The following is a 14,551-nucleotide window of genomic DNA, read 5'->3' on the forward strand; positions in this document are numbered from 1 at the left end:
TTATTTAGCTCTCAAATTCGTCAGCATTCCTAAGTTCCAAACGTGGCGAGTTTGTTTACTTGTTTGGCAATCCAAATCACTCTGTGCACCTTTCGATGAAAACATTTTTTAAGTATAAGGAAGAGTGGGGGAATCTTAACGAATATGAGAATTAGAAAACACTTTTAAAAAATTTTGAAAGACCACTTGGAAGCAACATGGTGTGAGTTCAGCCGCTGACGCCGAACGAGAATGGGACGCAGTCAGTAGGGACGTATACGACATAATAATGTTAGATAGTTACGTATTACTTCAGTATATATATGTATATCGTGTCGCAAAAATGATGGGCGCTCGGCATGCGACAGATGAATGCATTCGATGGCAAAAGCCAAAAAAGGACAAGTAACGCAAAAGAAACAAGACCCTCTATCTCGATATTGCAGAAAAAGGGTATACTAGCCAAAAGCTGGCGGCAAAGAAGTTGGGCGAGATATGAAGATTGCTGACTAGCGCGGTATCCCGCAGCGCACGCTCATCTTCTGAGCCAATCAAATAAAAATCTCGAAGAGCGCTAGACAAAAAAGAGAAGAAATTTCTCAGCTCTCGTGCGCCAGTATAAGAAGCGTCGAATCAGTATTCGTCGGCGCGATTTCAGTATAGACACGCCAAAAAGGCAAGCAATTCTGTTTGCCCGCCAGCAATCACTCCTATACTTCACACACCGACCAAGGCCATTTTCGAATTTTATCTATTTTTTATTCTTTTCAAACTAAACTTAGTTTCAACTATTAGGTCCTTCTGCTAGTATCTGCTACAAATTTTGTTACTACTTAATTAATCGATACCTTTCAAAAATAGATTTATGAAATTGAATTCGATAAATGTATTCGCTCTTAATATAAGGATTTACTATTATTAATCATTGGAGAGGATCATATTCCTTCAAAAAAATATGATGAATAATATCTAGTGATCAAAAGTATATTGCAGCGTTCAGGAATGACTAATCTACTATAGATTACCTTTTTAAAACTATATATGGCGGTGCAGCCATCTATCTGATGAGGGAGTAACTTAGGTATAAAAAGAGGTTGTACTCTAGGCTAATTACTGGAAATAGTATAAACCATTGTCGGTATATAACCATTCTAAAAATTAATAAACTTATTAACCTTCCTCTGACCCGATTTTTAACTATTCATAACACTAGTTTATATTGTTATAATCACTAATGAAAATTCAATGTTTTCAAGTTCTTTTATCAAACGCAAGAATGAATTCATAAATAAGAAAAATTGGTATATAATTGATAAAAAATATATTTAATCTATATACATCACAGTTTCTTACGAATAAAATCTACTTAATCTAATCCAATCCTTCTTTCTTTTCTTTTATAGCTTCCTGTAAATTAAATTAGTTTAGTAAATAAAACTTTTGGAACAAGATTTTCTAATCTAATTATTTGTTACCTTGAACCTTTCCTCAAAAAGCGACAATTCAGCAATGAGATCTGTTATAGCATGCATAAATGCTTCATGTGGTGTATAATCTGACGTAGTTTGAATCCTAATAACAAATTTATGCTCCAGTGGATGAGGAATTTTGTAGCCAGCAAACAATACTTGAGGATCTTTCAAGAGTTGGCTATAGACAGATATTTATTATTATTATTCCTTATTTCAAAGCATTGATAGAATTCAGAAATTTTAATATCAAATAAGAAATTTGCAAAAATTACTTTCTAATCATGTTTCCAAGTGTATGATCTTCTTTGTTGATAGTGAATATAGCAGCATTAGGCACTTTGGTATCCTGTTCTTTTACAATTCTGTAATTTAAATCATTTCAATTAGTATTATTGAACTAAGTAAATTTCAATTGCAGTATATATTTGAATCATGTATTTGAATCTAGCATAAAACAATTTGTACCAATGCAACATTAAATCAATTGACATGTTATATCTAACAAAAATACTGTAAAGTATCATTAAAATAGATTGTTTTAAATATTAAGAATTAAACAATAGAAAAATTAGTAAACTCCAGTAAAACTTTTAGGTTACCTTTAAACATACTCTAAAATAAAATTAAAAAATGAATTTACTCACTTCTTTTCTCCTTCGTAAAGCAAAAATGATTCAAAGGTCGGCGGCGCGTTCATCTTCCTGGATCAAGAACAATAACACAACAACAATGCCTTTTTTCGACTGTCGTTAGAAGCTATAAAAAATGTCAAGTCGTCACTTGTCAGCCGAACTGAAGCAAGAAACGCAAGTGAAATCGAGTTAGCGACGCGACATTGACTGCGCAATGACGTCACAAGCTCATGAAGTCAGCGCCTCTATGAGGATCATTAGCAAAGCTTCCTCGAAGCATGCGCGGTAAGTGCACGACGATTGATTAAATGTTGATGCGCCACAACGTTCTTGAACTTGTTTCTCATTATTTTAATTTTTTCTTTGCAATGTCGCAAATGAAATAAAAGCCGCGTTCAATTCTTTCTAGAATGCCATTCTTCATTTTTTGAGAATAGTGCAGATGCATTTCCAATAATTGGTAATTGACAATTTGTAGATAACCTTGTGAAAAAAAAATAGAAAATTTTGCATTAATACCGAAATCGTTATTAAGTTACTCGGAAAACTACATATTAAAAAGAAATTTTCGAAAGAAATTTATAGCTTTCTGGTAAAAAAGTATTAACCTTGCGGGTGTGCGGATTAAACAAAAGGAAAGATAACGCTTACACACACCTATCCCATGCGACAATCTTGTGGGATATTAGCTTTGGCATTCGAGGCGCGTGCACGTATAGTGTACGCATACGTATAACTTCAATATATCTATCGAAGGCCTTACAAGTTTAATCCTCGTGCGCGATACGCAGCAGTAGCGCAGACTGCTAAATATATATACCTAATGTTTATCTATCGCTCGCTGAAACCATTTTAATCCACCACATGTAAGCGCTATCACGTATCGGAATCCACTCCTCGCTTTTATACCAGAATCTAAGGTGATACATGTTCGACAGGTTGTACGTGAAACTTCATAACGCAAAAATTTTTAAATAAAAAATTGCAAACTAAGAAACTCCACCAATTTTGCTTTTTCCGAGCACGCCTGATCATTGCAAAGTGGGCATAAAAAATAGATCACTTGAGTACAATAAATTCAAGTGACTGATTACATCATGAGCTATTCATTCTTTTGTTCGCCATTACGAATTCCAACGAGAGATTATTTGCAATTTAAAAAGTTGTAACTGCTGTGACACGTGCGTTTTCATCTCTTTCCATGGATAACATCTCTACTAGGAAAGCAAAAAATGAAAACTAAGCTTAGCTGCACCACATCTGAAGTGTTAATAGCTCATTGTCGATGTGGCATTAAGCTAGCATTATAGCGGCATGTACAGAGGAGACAAATGCAGTAAATCGTTAAAGGATCGTAAAAACCGACAATTCAGAGTCGCGAGTTTCACCTTGAAAAAGTAACGAGTCTGCACCAAAATGAAATGACTGTCGGTGAACACATTGCGGTAACTTGACGTCAGCAGCTTGCAAATTCACTGCTGCTGCTGTGCAGGCTGTAGCTGTGCTATATGCTGCTGCGCCCTGCCGTTAGCCGCGCTGTATGTAGCCGTATCGCTGTGACTGCTTCGGGCAGGACGAAGAAAAGAGAAAGAGGAAGGGGAAGAGTCCTCTCCTTCTCGTGCGCGTTCTTTCTCTCTCTCTTTCTCACTCTCGTCAGTCTCTCGTCGTCGGCCGCGAGGAAGGTGTGGGTGCGTCCTCACTGATTGTCGTACAAAGTATCTGGTGCGTGTGTCCCGTGATCGTATCCATCCTCCTGAGAAACAGAAAAACATGGCAAGTGAGGTTGACGCGACGGCGAATGCCCAGATAACCAATGCCGAGATCGTCCGTGGCCAAATCTTCGAGGTCGGCCCGCGATACACCAATCTCGCCTACATGGGTGAGGGCGCCTATGGCATGGTCGTGTAAGTATTGTGTGTACTCTATACGTGCTGCTTTGTGTAGACGAGTGCGTGCTTTAGGCTCTGTGTGTGTTTGTGTGTGTGCGTATGTGTGTATGGCGCGTGCGCTGCACGCATATGTGGTGTGAGAGAGAGTAACAGAATACTTTTTAGACGTTCACTTCTGCCCTTTCGACGGAATATCCTATTGATGAACGGTTTTATTGCTGTCCAGTGAAAGGGGAACGCAGATTTATAGATCTCTCTGCTAGTTATGCCGCGGACTTGGCCCTTACTTCCTTCTTATAGACATTTAAATCGCGTTTACGTTTACCTTTTCTCTTCCGAACCTCGTACAGTTTGTGCATTTACCTTGGAACTCGCACAAATTGTTACACCCTTTTTCATTTGCTTTCCTTGAACTCTCAGGTTATAATAGCAGATTTTTCATGCTTCGCTATTTTTGCAAGTTTTGTTGATTTTGACTCTTAAATGCTCCAAAATTAATTACTTGTGCACATGCCCATTATGAATTCCTAGAACTACATTTCAGTTCTTTAATGTTCATTAGTTTAAAGACAGTGAATAATTATTTGCAGATCTGCATATGACAATGTAACACATACAAAAGTAGCTATTAAGAAAATTTCAGCATTCGAGCATCAAACTTACAGCCAAAGGACATTAAGAGAAATAAAAATCCTCACAAGGTTTAAGCATGAAAATGTATGTATATTTTCTTCGATCAATCAAATCCAAATTGCTTTAGTTCTCTAAACTAATCATAAACTTTTGATTATTACAGATTATAGATATAAGAGATATTTTAAGAGCCCCCAGCATAGAGCAAATGAAAGATGTATATATTGTTCAATGTTTAATGGAAACTGATCTTTACAAATTACTCAAAACTCAGGTAATACATTTAATCATATATAATTGACATATTTCAATGACAGAATGTTCATTAAAGTTATCAATATTTTCAGGCTATTAGTAATGACCATATATGTTATTTTCTCTATCAAATTCTTCGAGGACTGAAGTATATCCACTCTGCAAATGTTTTACACAGAGACCTGAAACCTAGTAATTTGCTTTTGAATACCACATGTGACCTTAAAATTTGTGATTTTGGTCTGGCCAGAGTTGCTGATCCTGACCATAATCATGCTGGTTTTCTCACAGAGTATGTTGCAACAAGGTGGTACAGAGCACCAGAAATTATGTTGAACTCTAAGGTATATTGATCAGTCACATTTTTTTGATTTCCAATGGATGGTATGTACTATTTTTAATCTCATTTCTTTACATCATTTCAGGGATATACAAAATCAATAGACATTTGGTCTGTTGGCTGCATTTTAGCTGAAATGTTGTCTAGAAGAGCCATATTTCCTGGTAAACATTATTTAGATCAACTCAATCATATTCTTGGTATCCTTGGATCACCTTCACCCGAGGATCTTGACTGCATAATCAATGAAAAGGTTTCTTATTTCCTTTTTTTAATTAACTATGTCAACCAGTAATAAATAAAAAATTAATACAGAGTTTTTAAATATAGGCACGCAGTTACTTGCAGTCCTTACCTTACAAACCAAAGGTTCCATGGACATGTTTATTTCCAAATGCCGATCCTAAAGCGCTCGATTTACTAGATAAAATGCTTACTTTTAATCCTAACAAGCGCATTGTGGTTGAAGATGCTTTAGCACACCCATACTTGGAACAGTATTATGACCCAGCTGATGAGGTAATTCAATTTTCTATACAAACTATCTCATACTTTTAATTTACAAATGCGTCATACTCTTGTGACTTTTTAGCCAGTTGCAGAAGAGCCATTCAAATTTGACATGGAGCTAGATAATCTCCCAAAAGAAACATTAAAACAGTACATATTTGAGGAAACACTACTTTTCCAGAAAAATCGACAAGAGAATGCCATATAATAGGAAATAATCTTAAAGCAGTATCATCAAAAATTAAAAAAAAATTTTTTTTTATCCGTCATCGACGTTATTAAAATTTTTGGACGACTGAAAGAGGTACAAAATTTTCTTGTGAAAGAGATGGTGGTACACCTGTTGAGTAAGATTACTATGGCATAGAAAAGTACAGTTTTTTTGGAATAGTCCAAAAAGTGTAACCAATCTTTCCCCATGTAGAAACTTGTTATTGTAATCTAACAGTAATTTTTGCTTATGATAGCTATCAATTTATGTATAATATTGTTTGATCTATATTACTTTTATTTTTACAAAATGTGTATTCATGTATATATATTAAGTGAGATTTACTTTCACTATAATGTCGTTATTGGCAAAAAAATCTTTTTCAAGTCAAATGCCATGGCGATTATATAAAAAAAAAACAGAAAATTACTTGCATGAGACGTAAGTTAAACAGGAGGTTGTGCTACGAATTTTTGATTCTAACATGAATAACATTTTGCAGTTTCTGGATGTACATAAAACTATTATGATCTCAACAAAACTAAGTTGACTTAAGAATCATACACTTTTAATGCTGTCTTTCAAAAATGAATGCAACATTCGAACTCATTGTTGCTCTACATCATGAGAATCATTTTAAAAAAGTGATGAAAATCATGCCAAAGTACGAAATAGGATGTCAATTTCTACTTAATAGTTTATTGTTTAAAAAACCTGAAGTAAATATGTTTATTTTTCATCGAATACTGCTAAGTATAAAATACATCGTTCTATAAATAGAAAGTGTAAAACAATTCTAAATCTATATTTTTGTCACATAAAAGAGCATAAAAAAGATATTCAAAGTATTCTTTAGCATTGTCTTTAGTATTCTTTAGCATGCATTTAGCAATATCTTATAGTAATACGTTAGTTTCATTGCACAATTGAAAAACGTATAATATTACAATCAATTGAGTAAACTCAAAGTCAATTAGTTGATATTTTCCGCTTAATTCGATGAAAAATTGATTTTTCAAATTCTACAACGTAAATTATTTATTTTTTGATTACAAAGAGTATCAGCGTGAATAAGAGCGTAAACAGTAATTCAAAATATTAACAGAATATCAAAATATCTAAGCCAATGGTTTATTACTACACTGATACTGCCATCGTTGTGCATATAATGCACGTGTCAGTTATCGTTAACTTTGTGTTAGAAATAATTAAGATTTGTTCAACACTTTAGACATCAGCATTGAAAGTTACATGTATATATGTGTACGCAGGATGAAGCATGAATAATTTAATTTACATTCAATTGATGTATTGATACATAATTTCTGTAAAAATTGCGAAATCATTAATGCGATAATTTGTATAAAGTATTGTTTAACGATGTTAGAAAACAGTTTTATAAAATTATATCATGTGTCAGTTGTCTAAATATTAGGCTTACAATTAAATTTTAAAAAATAAATCGAAGAAGATTGGTTCAATGAAAATGTTTAGTTGGCTTAATCACGACTGAAAAACATTTTAACAAGTAATGGCCGAACATTGGGAAAATTTTCAGTGGCCTTGCATTCATCTGCAAATTCGTTATAGTCATCGTTAATGGCAGTGATGTTTGCATTTTAACTTTCATATTAATGTTAACATTTTTCATCTAAAATTTGAAAATTTTTTAAATAATATTGAAAAACATCTTTTTCGTCTATTTATATTCAGGTCTTGTAAAGTTACTTAAAAATTATAAATGGTGCAAATATAATTATATTAACAAATCATAAATTGATGCTTCAAGTGAGCACGTCGATGATCATTTGCTGAATTACATTATTGTCGTAACTATCAATGGTGGCCATATTGCATAATTATAAAATGTCTTTGAGCATTTTAATAAATAATTAAATTTCCTACAATAAAATTGTTAACTAATGATATTTTGATTTTTTTAAATTGCTTATTCTATTCACGGCAATAATCAACATTTTAACAACGAACTTGATGTATTTTTGATGAGTGAGTAATAAGTTGAGTCATTCATAACATATTTTTAACTGCGATGGAATATGCCACCTTGATAAAATAAAAAATTTTCAATTTCAAGATAGCATTAAATTTGTGATCGCTGTCTCGTTGAATCATTGTCTTTGTCACTACTTTTTGACTTTTTACGTGAAATTAAAATTTTTATCTGAATGTATATCTTTGAAAATTGTATGGGTCATTTTACAATGAATCAATCATTTAGGCAATGAGACGTCCTAAAATTCAAGTGCTTCAATTTACCTCTAAGAACTTCCATCACGTACAAAAGTATTGAAAATTGTAATTAATTGTATGAATTGGCCCTCTTCAACATTGTGGATTGTAAAATTGACCACTGGTCAAAGTAAGAAAAAATTAAATAAAAAAGTCGAGCATTTCGATTCATAACTTAAAAATTAAAACAGCGTTTTGATGTAATAAAAAATAATAAATGATCGTGTAAGGTTTTTGACATAAAAATTTAAAGTGAAAACAAAATCAAATATATTTCTTACTGCAATCGTTCCTACGTACTAGCCAAACTTCAAGAGTCGATTGCATTATAATTCATTAAGTGATTTATATGGTTACTGAAATCAGGATTCGCTATATACATTATTATAGTAACATAATCAGGCCTAATATACTTAATGTTACCTGTGTATATCTGTTGTTGCTGAATCTTAAATCATAAATATCTAATATTTCTAATATTTAGTCTGTCAATTTTCAGTATTGTGTACAATTCGTAAAAAGAATATGTGCATCTTGTTGCATTGGATATGTTTAATAAAAGTTGATCGATTTATTCAATCTTCAAAATTAAATGGAAAACATATTTTTTGACAGACAAGACTGATTTAAATTTTATTGCGCTACACTTGTTCAGAAATAAAATTTTGAGCACGATTATTAAAAACAAGCGTGTGGTCGACAACAGAAAATCGCTAGACATCTGATCAATGTAATTAGAAGAATATGCGTTTGCATGACAATTAAATTTTCAAAAAAAAAAACTTGTTTGTAAAGTGCTTTGTTGCCATAAATCTATGGATGTATTTACGAGTAGCTTTTTCATTGTATTGAAGTTACGTCATTTATTTATTCAAAGGAACTAGTGAAATTCGACGTTAATTAGCCATAACGCAAAAAATCACACAATATTTACAAAATAAATTAATAAATTTCGGAATGATTCGACTTAAAAAATTATTAATGTATCAGGCAAGTACACGAGTTTTATTAAGACTAAACCAACGTGCTGCCTTATGAATAAAATTATGCGTAGTTATTTCGCGAAAAGTGGTAATACTCAAGTTCAGATTATGACGGGTCAAAGGTGTTGATCAATTTAATTTTTTGTGCAACTTCGTGCATGTTAAGTAGCTTCAGGAAATGACAACATTATATGGGCTCATGTCCACTTTTTTGAAATATCTGTCGATTAGAAATTGGGTTTCTTCTATATATATATATCGTCTAATGCATACATTGTTGATTCTCTTGCAAAATAATGAAGTTTTAAATGTACGTAACATAAAATGTTGTATGACGATTATGCCAATTAACATCTCTATTGATGTTCATGATTATAAATACCAATATTTATTAGGTTTCCCTTTTATAAAATAGTTTTTTCTTTTATAAAAAATATAAATTGTTGATAATTGTAATAGTACCTAGTAATCCAAGTAAAAATTAAAATATCTATCTTTTTATGTTAAAGAACTTTCAATATTTTTATCATTCAATAGAGTTTATTGAATTTAAAATAATGTTTAAAACGTAAATTGTGGATAGAGAAGTTCTTGAATAAATCACATCTGAGTAAATTTTACGACTTTTTAATGATAAAAATTCACGCGTAAAATTAATATGATTAAATCCAGCTGCCAGTATAGAAAAAATTTATATACATATTCCAATATGTATATAATGATAACTTTGGCCATAAATTCGGTCATTGAAAGCCTCTTCCTCAAGGTTAAAGTAAATGAAATATTCATAGTAATTGAAAATGTTGTAATAAAGTTCTTTATTTTCTTGTTAAACTTACTCTACTGTTGAAAATACAGATAGAGAAAAAATAAGAACGTAAATCTATAATCATTCAAATTTACAAGACGTAATACCTATTTATTTTTACATAAATATATTTGTATATATGTACATACACTATGCTTTTACTACATTTCAAGTAGTATGTATCCAAAACCATAATTACAACAGATATTATTGTTTGCTGAGTATCATGGAAATAAAAATGGTATCAAACTGACGCTTCGAAAAATTATTGAAAAAAACTCAAAAAATGAAAGAAAATTAAAAAAATAAAAGGTCGTTTCACTTTGCATAATTTGAATTTCAAATCATTGTAGGCTTAATTAAATAAAATGGTTATGCAAGTTTCTCTAAAAAAAATTTTTATGTGTCATTGACTTATATGCGTGTGATTAAAACATATTGATCAATTTTTAATTGTTATTGTATCTGGCGCTCAACGCGAAGTAATAAAAATATTTAAAAAAAACTGAAATTTATAATTATTATATCTGGGAAGATATTTTTAATGGAAAATTATTTAAGATTGTACTAAACTAAAAACGACAGTATAAATCCGTTATTAATTTGACCAATCAGATAGTGAATCTGATAACATTGCATTTCTTATAAATTTAAAAAATTTATTCATTTATTTACAATCACACCTTATTATTTAATCAGAATCACTATCTTGCCTAGCAGAATATTTATCATTTTTTAATTCTATTCTAAGAGGTGACCTTCCTCTTGTGTGGTGATTCCTAATGCGTGATCGTAAATCGGTCTTCTTTAATGTATGCCTTAGATCTCTTTTTGGATATTTGCTATAAAAAATACAACAAATTATTTTAACGTTTATTTATAATACAATTAAAAAGAAATAACAAAATTTCACAAGAAGACAACTTGGAAAGGAACATAATAACATATTATAAATTTATTTTTCAGTATATTATACCGACCTTTCTGGTGAGTTTTCTCTGTTATTTTTAGAATCGTTTAGCCGCGACCATACAGTTGTCACTGTAGATGCAAGTTTAGGTTTGCGTTGGACAACTTTGATAACACTTCCTTTTGGTCCTCGAACTTCTTTTTCAGAAAGACTACTATCACTACTTTCTTCTTCAAACTGTACTTTGGACCTTATATCCTCCACTTCCTCTTCCTCCTCTTCCTCCTCCTCCTCTTGTTGCTCTTGTTCTTCGTCGTCATCGTCATCCTCATATTCTACTTTACCATCACTTTCGGATTCTTCAAGAATTTCTCCTTCTTCTTCTTCGTCGTCATCGTCTTGTGATCCAACGATTTGAACATCATCGTCCTCTTCTTCTTCATCCTAATCACCAATAAAAGCATTTATTATCAAATATTGCTGAATGCAAATGATAATACAAATGAACACTATATAAATTTTTATACTTCTGTTACATCGATATTACTAAAGTCACTCTTGATGATTGCTTTGGGGTTCGTCACTACAACTTGAATAGCTTCAGTGTCTACAGGTGGCAATCGTCTTCTTGCTGTGAGCCTACCTCGTAAATCACTTGTCACAATTTTTTCGGTCTAAAATAATGAAAATTTATATTACAATAACATAACACGTTGTACAGAACCTGTAATTAGATATGTCATACCAATTTTCTAATTTTTCCCTTTCGCTTTTGAATGTTTTGCTCTTCATCATCTGCATGCATGCGCATTCTTGGCATTTTACTTCTTTTTGACCACTCATCACTGGAACTTCTCGATTCACTGTCATCAGACAATTCAATAACTTCTTCAACATCACTATCATCGTCGTCGTCATCATCATCATCGTCTTCACCACGTCTGTAGCCTAATCTTTCTTTTACATTAGAATTTGAGCGCGGAATTTCTTTTGGTACATATTCTCTTTCAACAAAATCAGTTCTACCCCAGTTTTTCGAAAGAGTACCCCAAGGGTTTTTAGCAGCTATACCATTCAAACTTGATTCCCTATTCGAAGTTGGAGAAGTTTCTTTTATTTGTCTATAAGCACGTTTTCTGGATGTTGTTAATATACCTTTCACACCTAAAGCATCCAATAAAAAAGTAAACATATTGTTATTGGTAAAACAAATATAAAATTATATACTTTAAAATTACCTCCATAATTTGGATTTCCATGTTTTTTGTAATATTCACTCATTCTTTCAGCATGATAACCTTTTTTATCAGTCCTCATAGCAAACCTTAAAAATATGTTTCTTGACTCATGGTAGTTATTACCTTTCCTCCAAATACCAGGTGGTAACGGACATCTGATATCTTTTATGTGTATTGTATTTTCCTCTTTTGGATCTATACCGTTAACTATGATCAGATCATCATCTGAATCATCTTCAGTTTCATTATCCGAGTTTAATTTTTTTCTTGGATCTTTTTTAATCCCAGTTATCTTTTTAGACAAACCTAACATTGCTCTGACTGCCGATGGATTATCCAACCAAACTACATTACCTTGAAGATAAATAATTTATCAGGTAGTTATAATAATATAGAAAATGAAGTACAATTTATAGATTAGATGAAGTAATTGAGCTACATGTACTCACATGATACATCATTAATCCATTCTAAAGAAGCAGGGGCATATTTTTTGAAATAATCAAAAACTTCTTCCGTGCTCATATTTTCTGTCCCTCTCATGTGAATAACATTAAGTCTGTAATCTCTTATATTGTCATCATTCATACCAAAGCTGAAAAATAACTCAATTACTGCATTAAAAAAATATTTGATATTTTTTATCTGTAGTTTAATGATAATAATTAATTTTACCTTTCATATAAATTTTCTGCTTCTTCTAATGCAAAACTTTCCTTGGTTTTTGTAAGATTAAATCTTTTAGCTCGCTCTTCTAATTTCTCTTTCGATTCTTTGCTAAATATATCTACACCAGTGATGAAAGAACCACCTTTGTTTTCATATTTACTAGGTGGTGGATCTTTACTCTATTAAAGTAAAATGTGTTAATGTAAGCTACTTATTGATACAGGTAAAAATCTTTCAATACTTACAGCAATAACACTGGCAATAGCTTTTCTAGAGACACGGTTAGATTCTTCTTCTTCGTACTCTCCTTCTTCTAACAAATCATCAAATCTGTCATAGTCTGCACCAGCATCAACATCCATAGGTTCTTCTGACTCCATTGCTGCTAAAATATTTTATAATTCACATAAACGTATTTTCAACAAGTATATAGCGTTAAAACGTAGTAAGTATCAATCAACTGTTTACTCTAAACAGATACAAAAATATATGCGGAGCACGAAAGAATAGTTTTGTCAATGGAAAAATTGATGTAATAATGAATACGAGTAGGAAAATATGATAGAAATACACAAATTATTGAAAAAAACAAATGCTAACCTTTAATAATTTTTTTGTTTACTATTATTTTTACCGAAGAGAGCAAGAGGCTTGGTTCATCAAGCGACCCGCACTTCCGATACGCACGCTGCGAAGGTGAAATGATCAACGCTATATATGATGTATAAGCATAAGCCTATCCTATCATTCCTATCTAAGCTAGGCTAGGTTGGCGTTGGCATTATACTGGTTGGTATAGCGGCCCTACGGCTGCGGTGTTCGAGCTGCCATACCAAGGATTGGTATTATAGAAAGCGTTCTTACGTACATTTTTGTAATTTTCAATTTATTTGCTTACACTGAGCATGAACACTATTTTCATTTTAAAAAAAAATAATGTACATTTTTTGATACATTACCGTTTTACGAATGTACTTCATCTTACAAACAACAGTGAGATATCTATATCTAAATCAGTTGTTTATAAGTTGCTAACAACAGTTTTTTTTCAAGAAACAGAACTTATGCAGTGTGGGTTAAATATTTTATATTGTATGAATACTTCAAGAATTATATTATCTTAAAAAATACTAGGTTTTCGTAATGATTCAAATTCGAACACATACAATATGAATGATTCATTAAAATTAAATTACCAGAAAGGTTAACAAAATTCAACAATATTTTCATTCAATCATATAAAAATATAATTTTCATAAATCTCATGATCGAACTCTCAACAATGCAACGTAAAGTTATCCGTGGTTAAAAACATTTTTTTCGAGATCTATTCCGATGTAATTAAATGTCTGACCTTCAATGTATCTAATCTATTAGAATAAAATTAAGCGCATAAACAGTACTCGCTATTAATTGTAACATTACTGCTTTATGTAAACATCCGCAAAAAAAATGTCTATGTAATTATTTATGATAATACCAAACAGATCAACAAATTTAATAATTAATCACATTCTTTTTTGAAGAAAATAGAGCATAATTTCCTTTTTATAATTGAAAACTATTTGTAAGCGAATGTCTGCAACACTTCCACCTATATTACATTTCAATTGTTTAAGTTTGTTTTTTTATAATTTTCAATATAACTATTATTAGAATTGTATAATTATGTTTGAATAAATCAATTATTCCAAGTAATTATAAAAGATGTAATACATAATGTTGATATTCGAATTTTTTTTCTTCTATTTTTCTTCTCTAAAAGAAGATGG

At 31.5% G+C, this 14,551-nt stretch overlaps 3 protein-coding genes across 4 annotated transcripts; 1 reads left to right on the forward strand and 2 right to left on the reverse strand.

The window, feature by feature from the left end:
* Positions 1-1,286: 1,286 nt before the first annotated feature.
* LOC131666781 (DNA-directed RNA polymerase II subunit RPB11) lies at positions 1,287-2,505 on the reverse strand. The gene is made up of 4 exons (XM_058939684.1): positions 2,096-2,505; positions 1,724-1,813; positions 1,455-1,629; positions 1,287-1,386 (listed from the first exon to the last, which is right to left on the reverse strand). The coding sequence occupies exons 1-4, from the start codon at positions 2,146-2,148 to the stop codon at positions 1,351-1,353; spliced, it is 354 nt and encodes a 117-aa protein (XP_058795667.1). The 5' UTR covers positions 2,149-2,505; the 3' UTR covers positions 1,287-1,350.
* Positions 2,506-3,558: 1,053 nt separating this feature from the next.
* LOC131666780 (mitogen-activated protein kinase 1) lies at positions 3,559-9,646 on the forward strand. The gene is made up of 7 exons (XM_058939683.1): positions 3,559-3,987; positions 4,563-4,689; positions 4,769-4,879; positions 4,953-5,204; positions 5,286-5,453; positions 5,531-5,719; positions 5,793-9,646. The coding sequence occupies exons 1-7, from the start codon at positions 3,854-3,856 to the stop codon at positions 5,916-5,918; spliced, it is 1,107 nt and encodes a 368-aa protein (XP_058795666.1). The 5' UTR covers positions 3,559-3,853; the 3' UTR covers positions 5,919-9,646.
* Positions 9,647-9,850: 204 nt separating this feature from the next.
* LOC131666779 (nuclear cap-binding protein subunit 3-like) lies at positions 9,851-13,515 on the reverse strand. 2 transcript variants are annotated; one of them, XM_058939682.1, is made up of 9 exons: positions 13,380-13,515; positions 13,025-13,161; positions 12,786-12,958; positions 12,560-12,705; positions 12,111-12,464; positions 11,618-12,036; positions 11,400-11,546; positions 10,943-11,316; positions 9,851-10,804 (listed from the first exon to the last, which is right to left on the reverse strand). In XM_058939682.1, exons 2-9 carry the CDS (start codon positions 13,157-13,159, stop codon positions 10,654-10,656), a joined length of 1,899 nt encoding a protein of 632 aa, XP_058795665.1. In that variant the 5' UTR covers positions 13,160-13,161; positions 13,380-13,515; the 3' UTR covers positions 9,851-10,653. The 2 variants fall into 2 exon arrangements, with proteins under 2 accessions (XP_058795665.1, XP_058795664.1); XM_058939681.1 differs by having other exon boundaries at positions 13,025-13,164; positions 13,380-13,466.
* Positions 13,516-14,551: the final 1,036 nt, after the last annotated feature.

This window comes from Phymastichus coffea, unplaced genomic scaffold (genome assembly GCF_024137745.1).
Source record: "Phymastichus coffea isolate CEN01 unplaced genomic scaffold, Cenicafe_Pcof_1.1 PCOF00061, whole genome shotgun sequence".
Classification (NCBI taxonomy): Eukaryota; Metazoa; Arthropoda; class Insecta; order Hymenoptera; family Eulophidae; genus Phymastichus; species Phymastichus coffea.

Coding starts and splice junctions, on each gene's coding strand:
- LOC131666781 (XM_058939684.1), bottom strand. CDS start 2,148: ATGAACGCGCCGCCGACCTTTGAATCATTTTTGCTTTACGAAGGAGAA. Junction 1,814..2,095: donor CTTTACGAAGGAGAAAAGAA/GTGAGTAAATTC, acceptor TTTAAATTACAG/AATTGTAAAAGAACAGGATA. Junction 1,387..1,454: donor TTTTTGAGGAAAGGTTCAAG/GTAACAAATAAT, acceptor TTTAATTTACAG/GAAGCTATAAAAGAAAAGAA.
- LOC131666780 (XM_058939683.1), top strand. CDS start 3,854: ATGGCAAGTGAGGTTGACGCGACGGCGAATGCCCAGATAACCAATGCC. Junction 4,690..4,768: donor CAAGGTTTAAGCATGAAAAT/GTATGTATATTT, acceptor TGATTATTACAG/ATTATAGATATAAGAGATAT. Junction 4,880..4,952: donor ACAAATTACTCAAAACTCAG/GTAATACATTTA, acceptor CAATATTTTCAG/GCTATTAGTAATGACCATAT.
- LOC131666779 (XM_058939682.1), bottom strand. CDS start 13,159: ATGGAGTCAGAAGAACCTATGGATGTTGATGCTGGTGCAGACTATGAC. Junction 12,465..12,559: donor ATGGATTAATGATGTATCAT/GTGAGTACATGT, acceptor TTTATCTTCAAG/GTAATGTAGTTTGGTTGGAT. Junction 11,317..11,399: donor GTAATATCGATGTAACAGAA/GTATAAAAATTT, acceptor ATTGGTGATTAG/GATGAAGAAGAAGAGGACGA.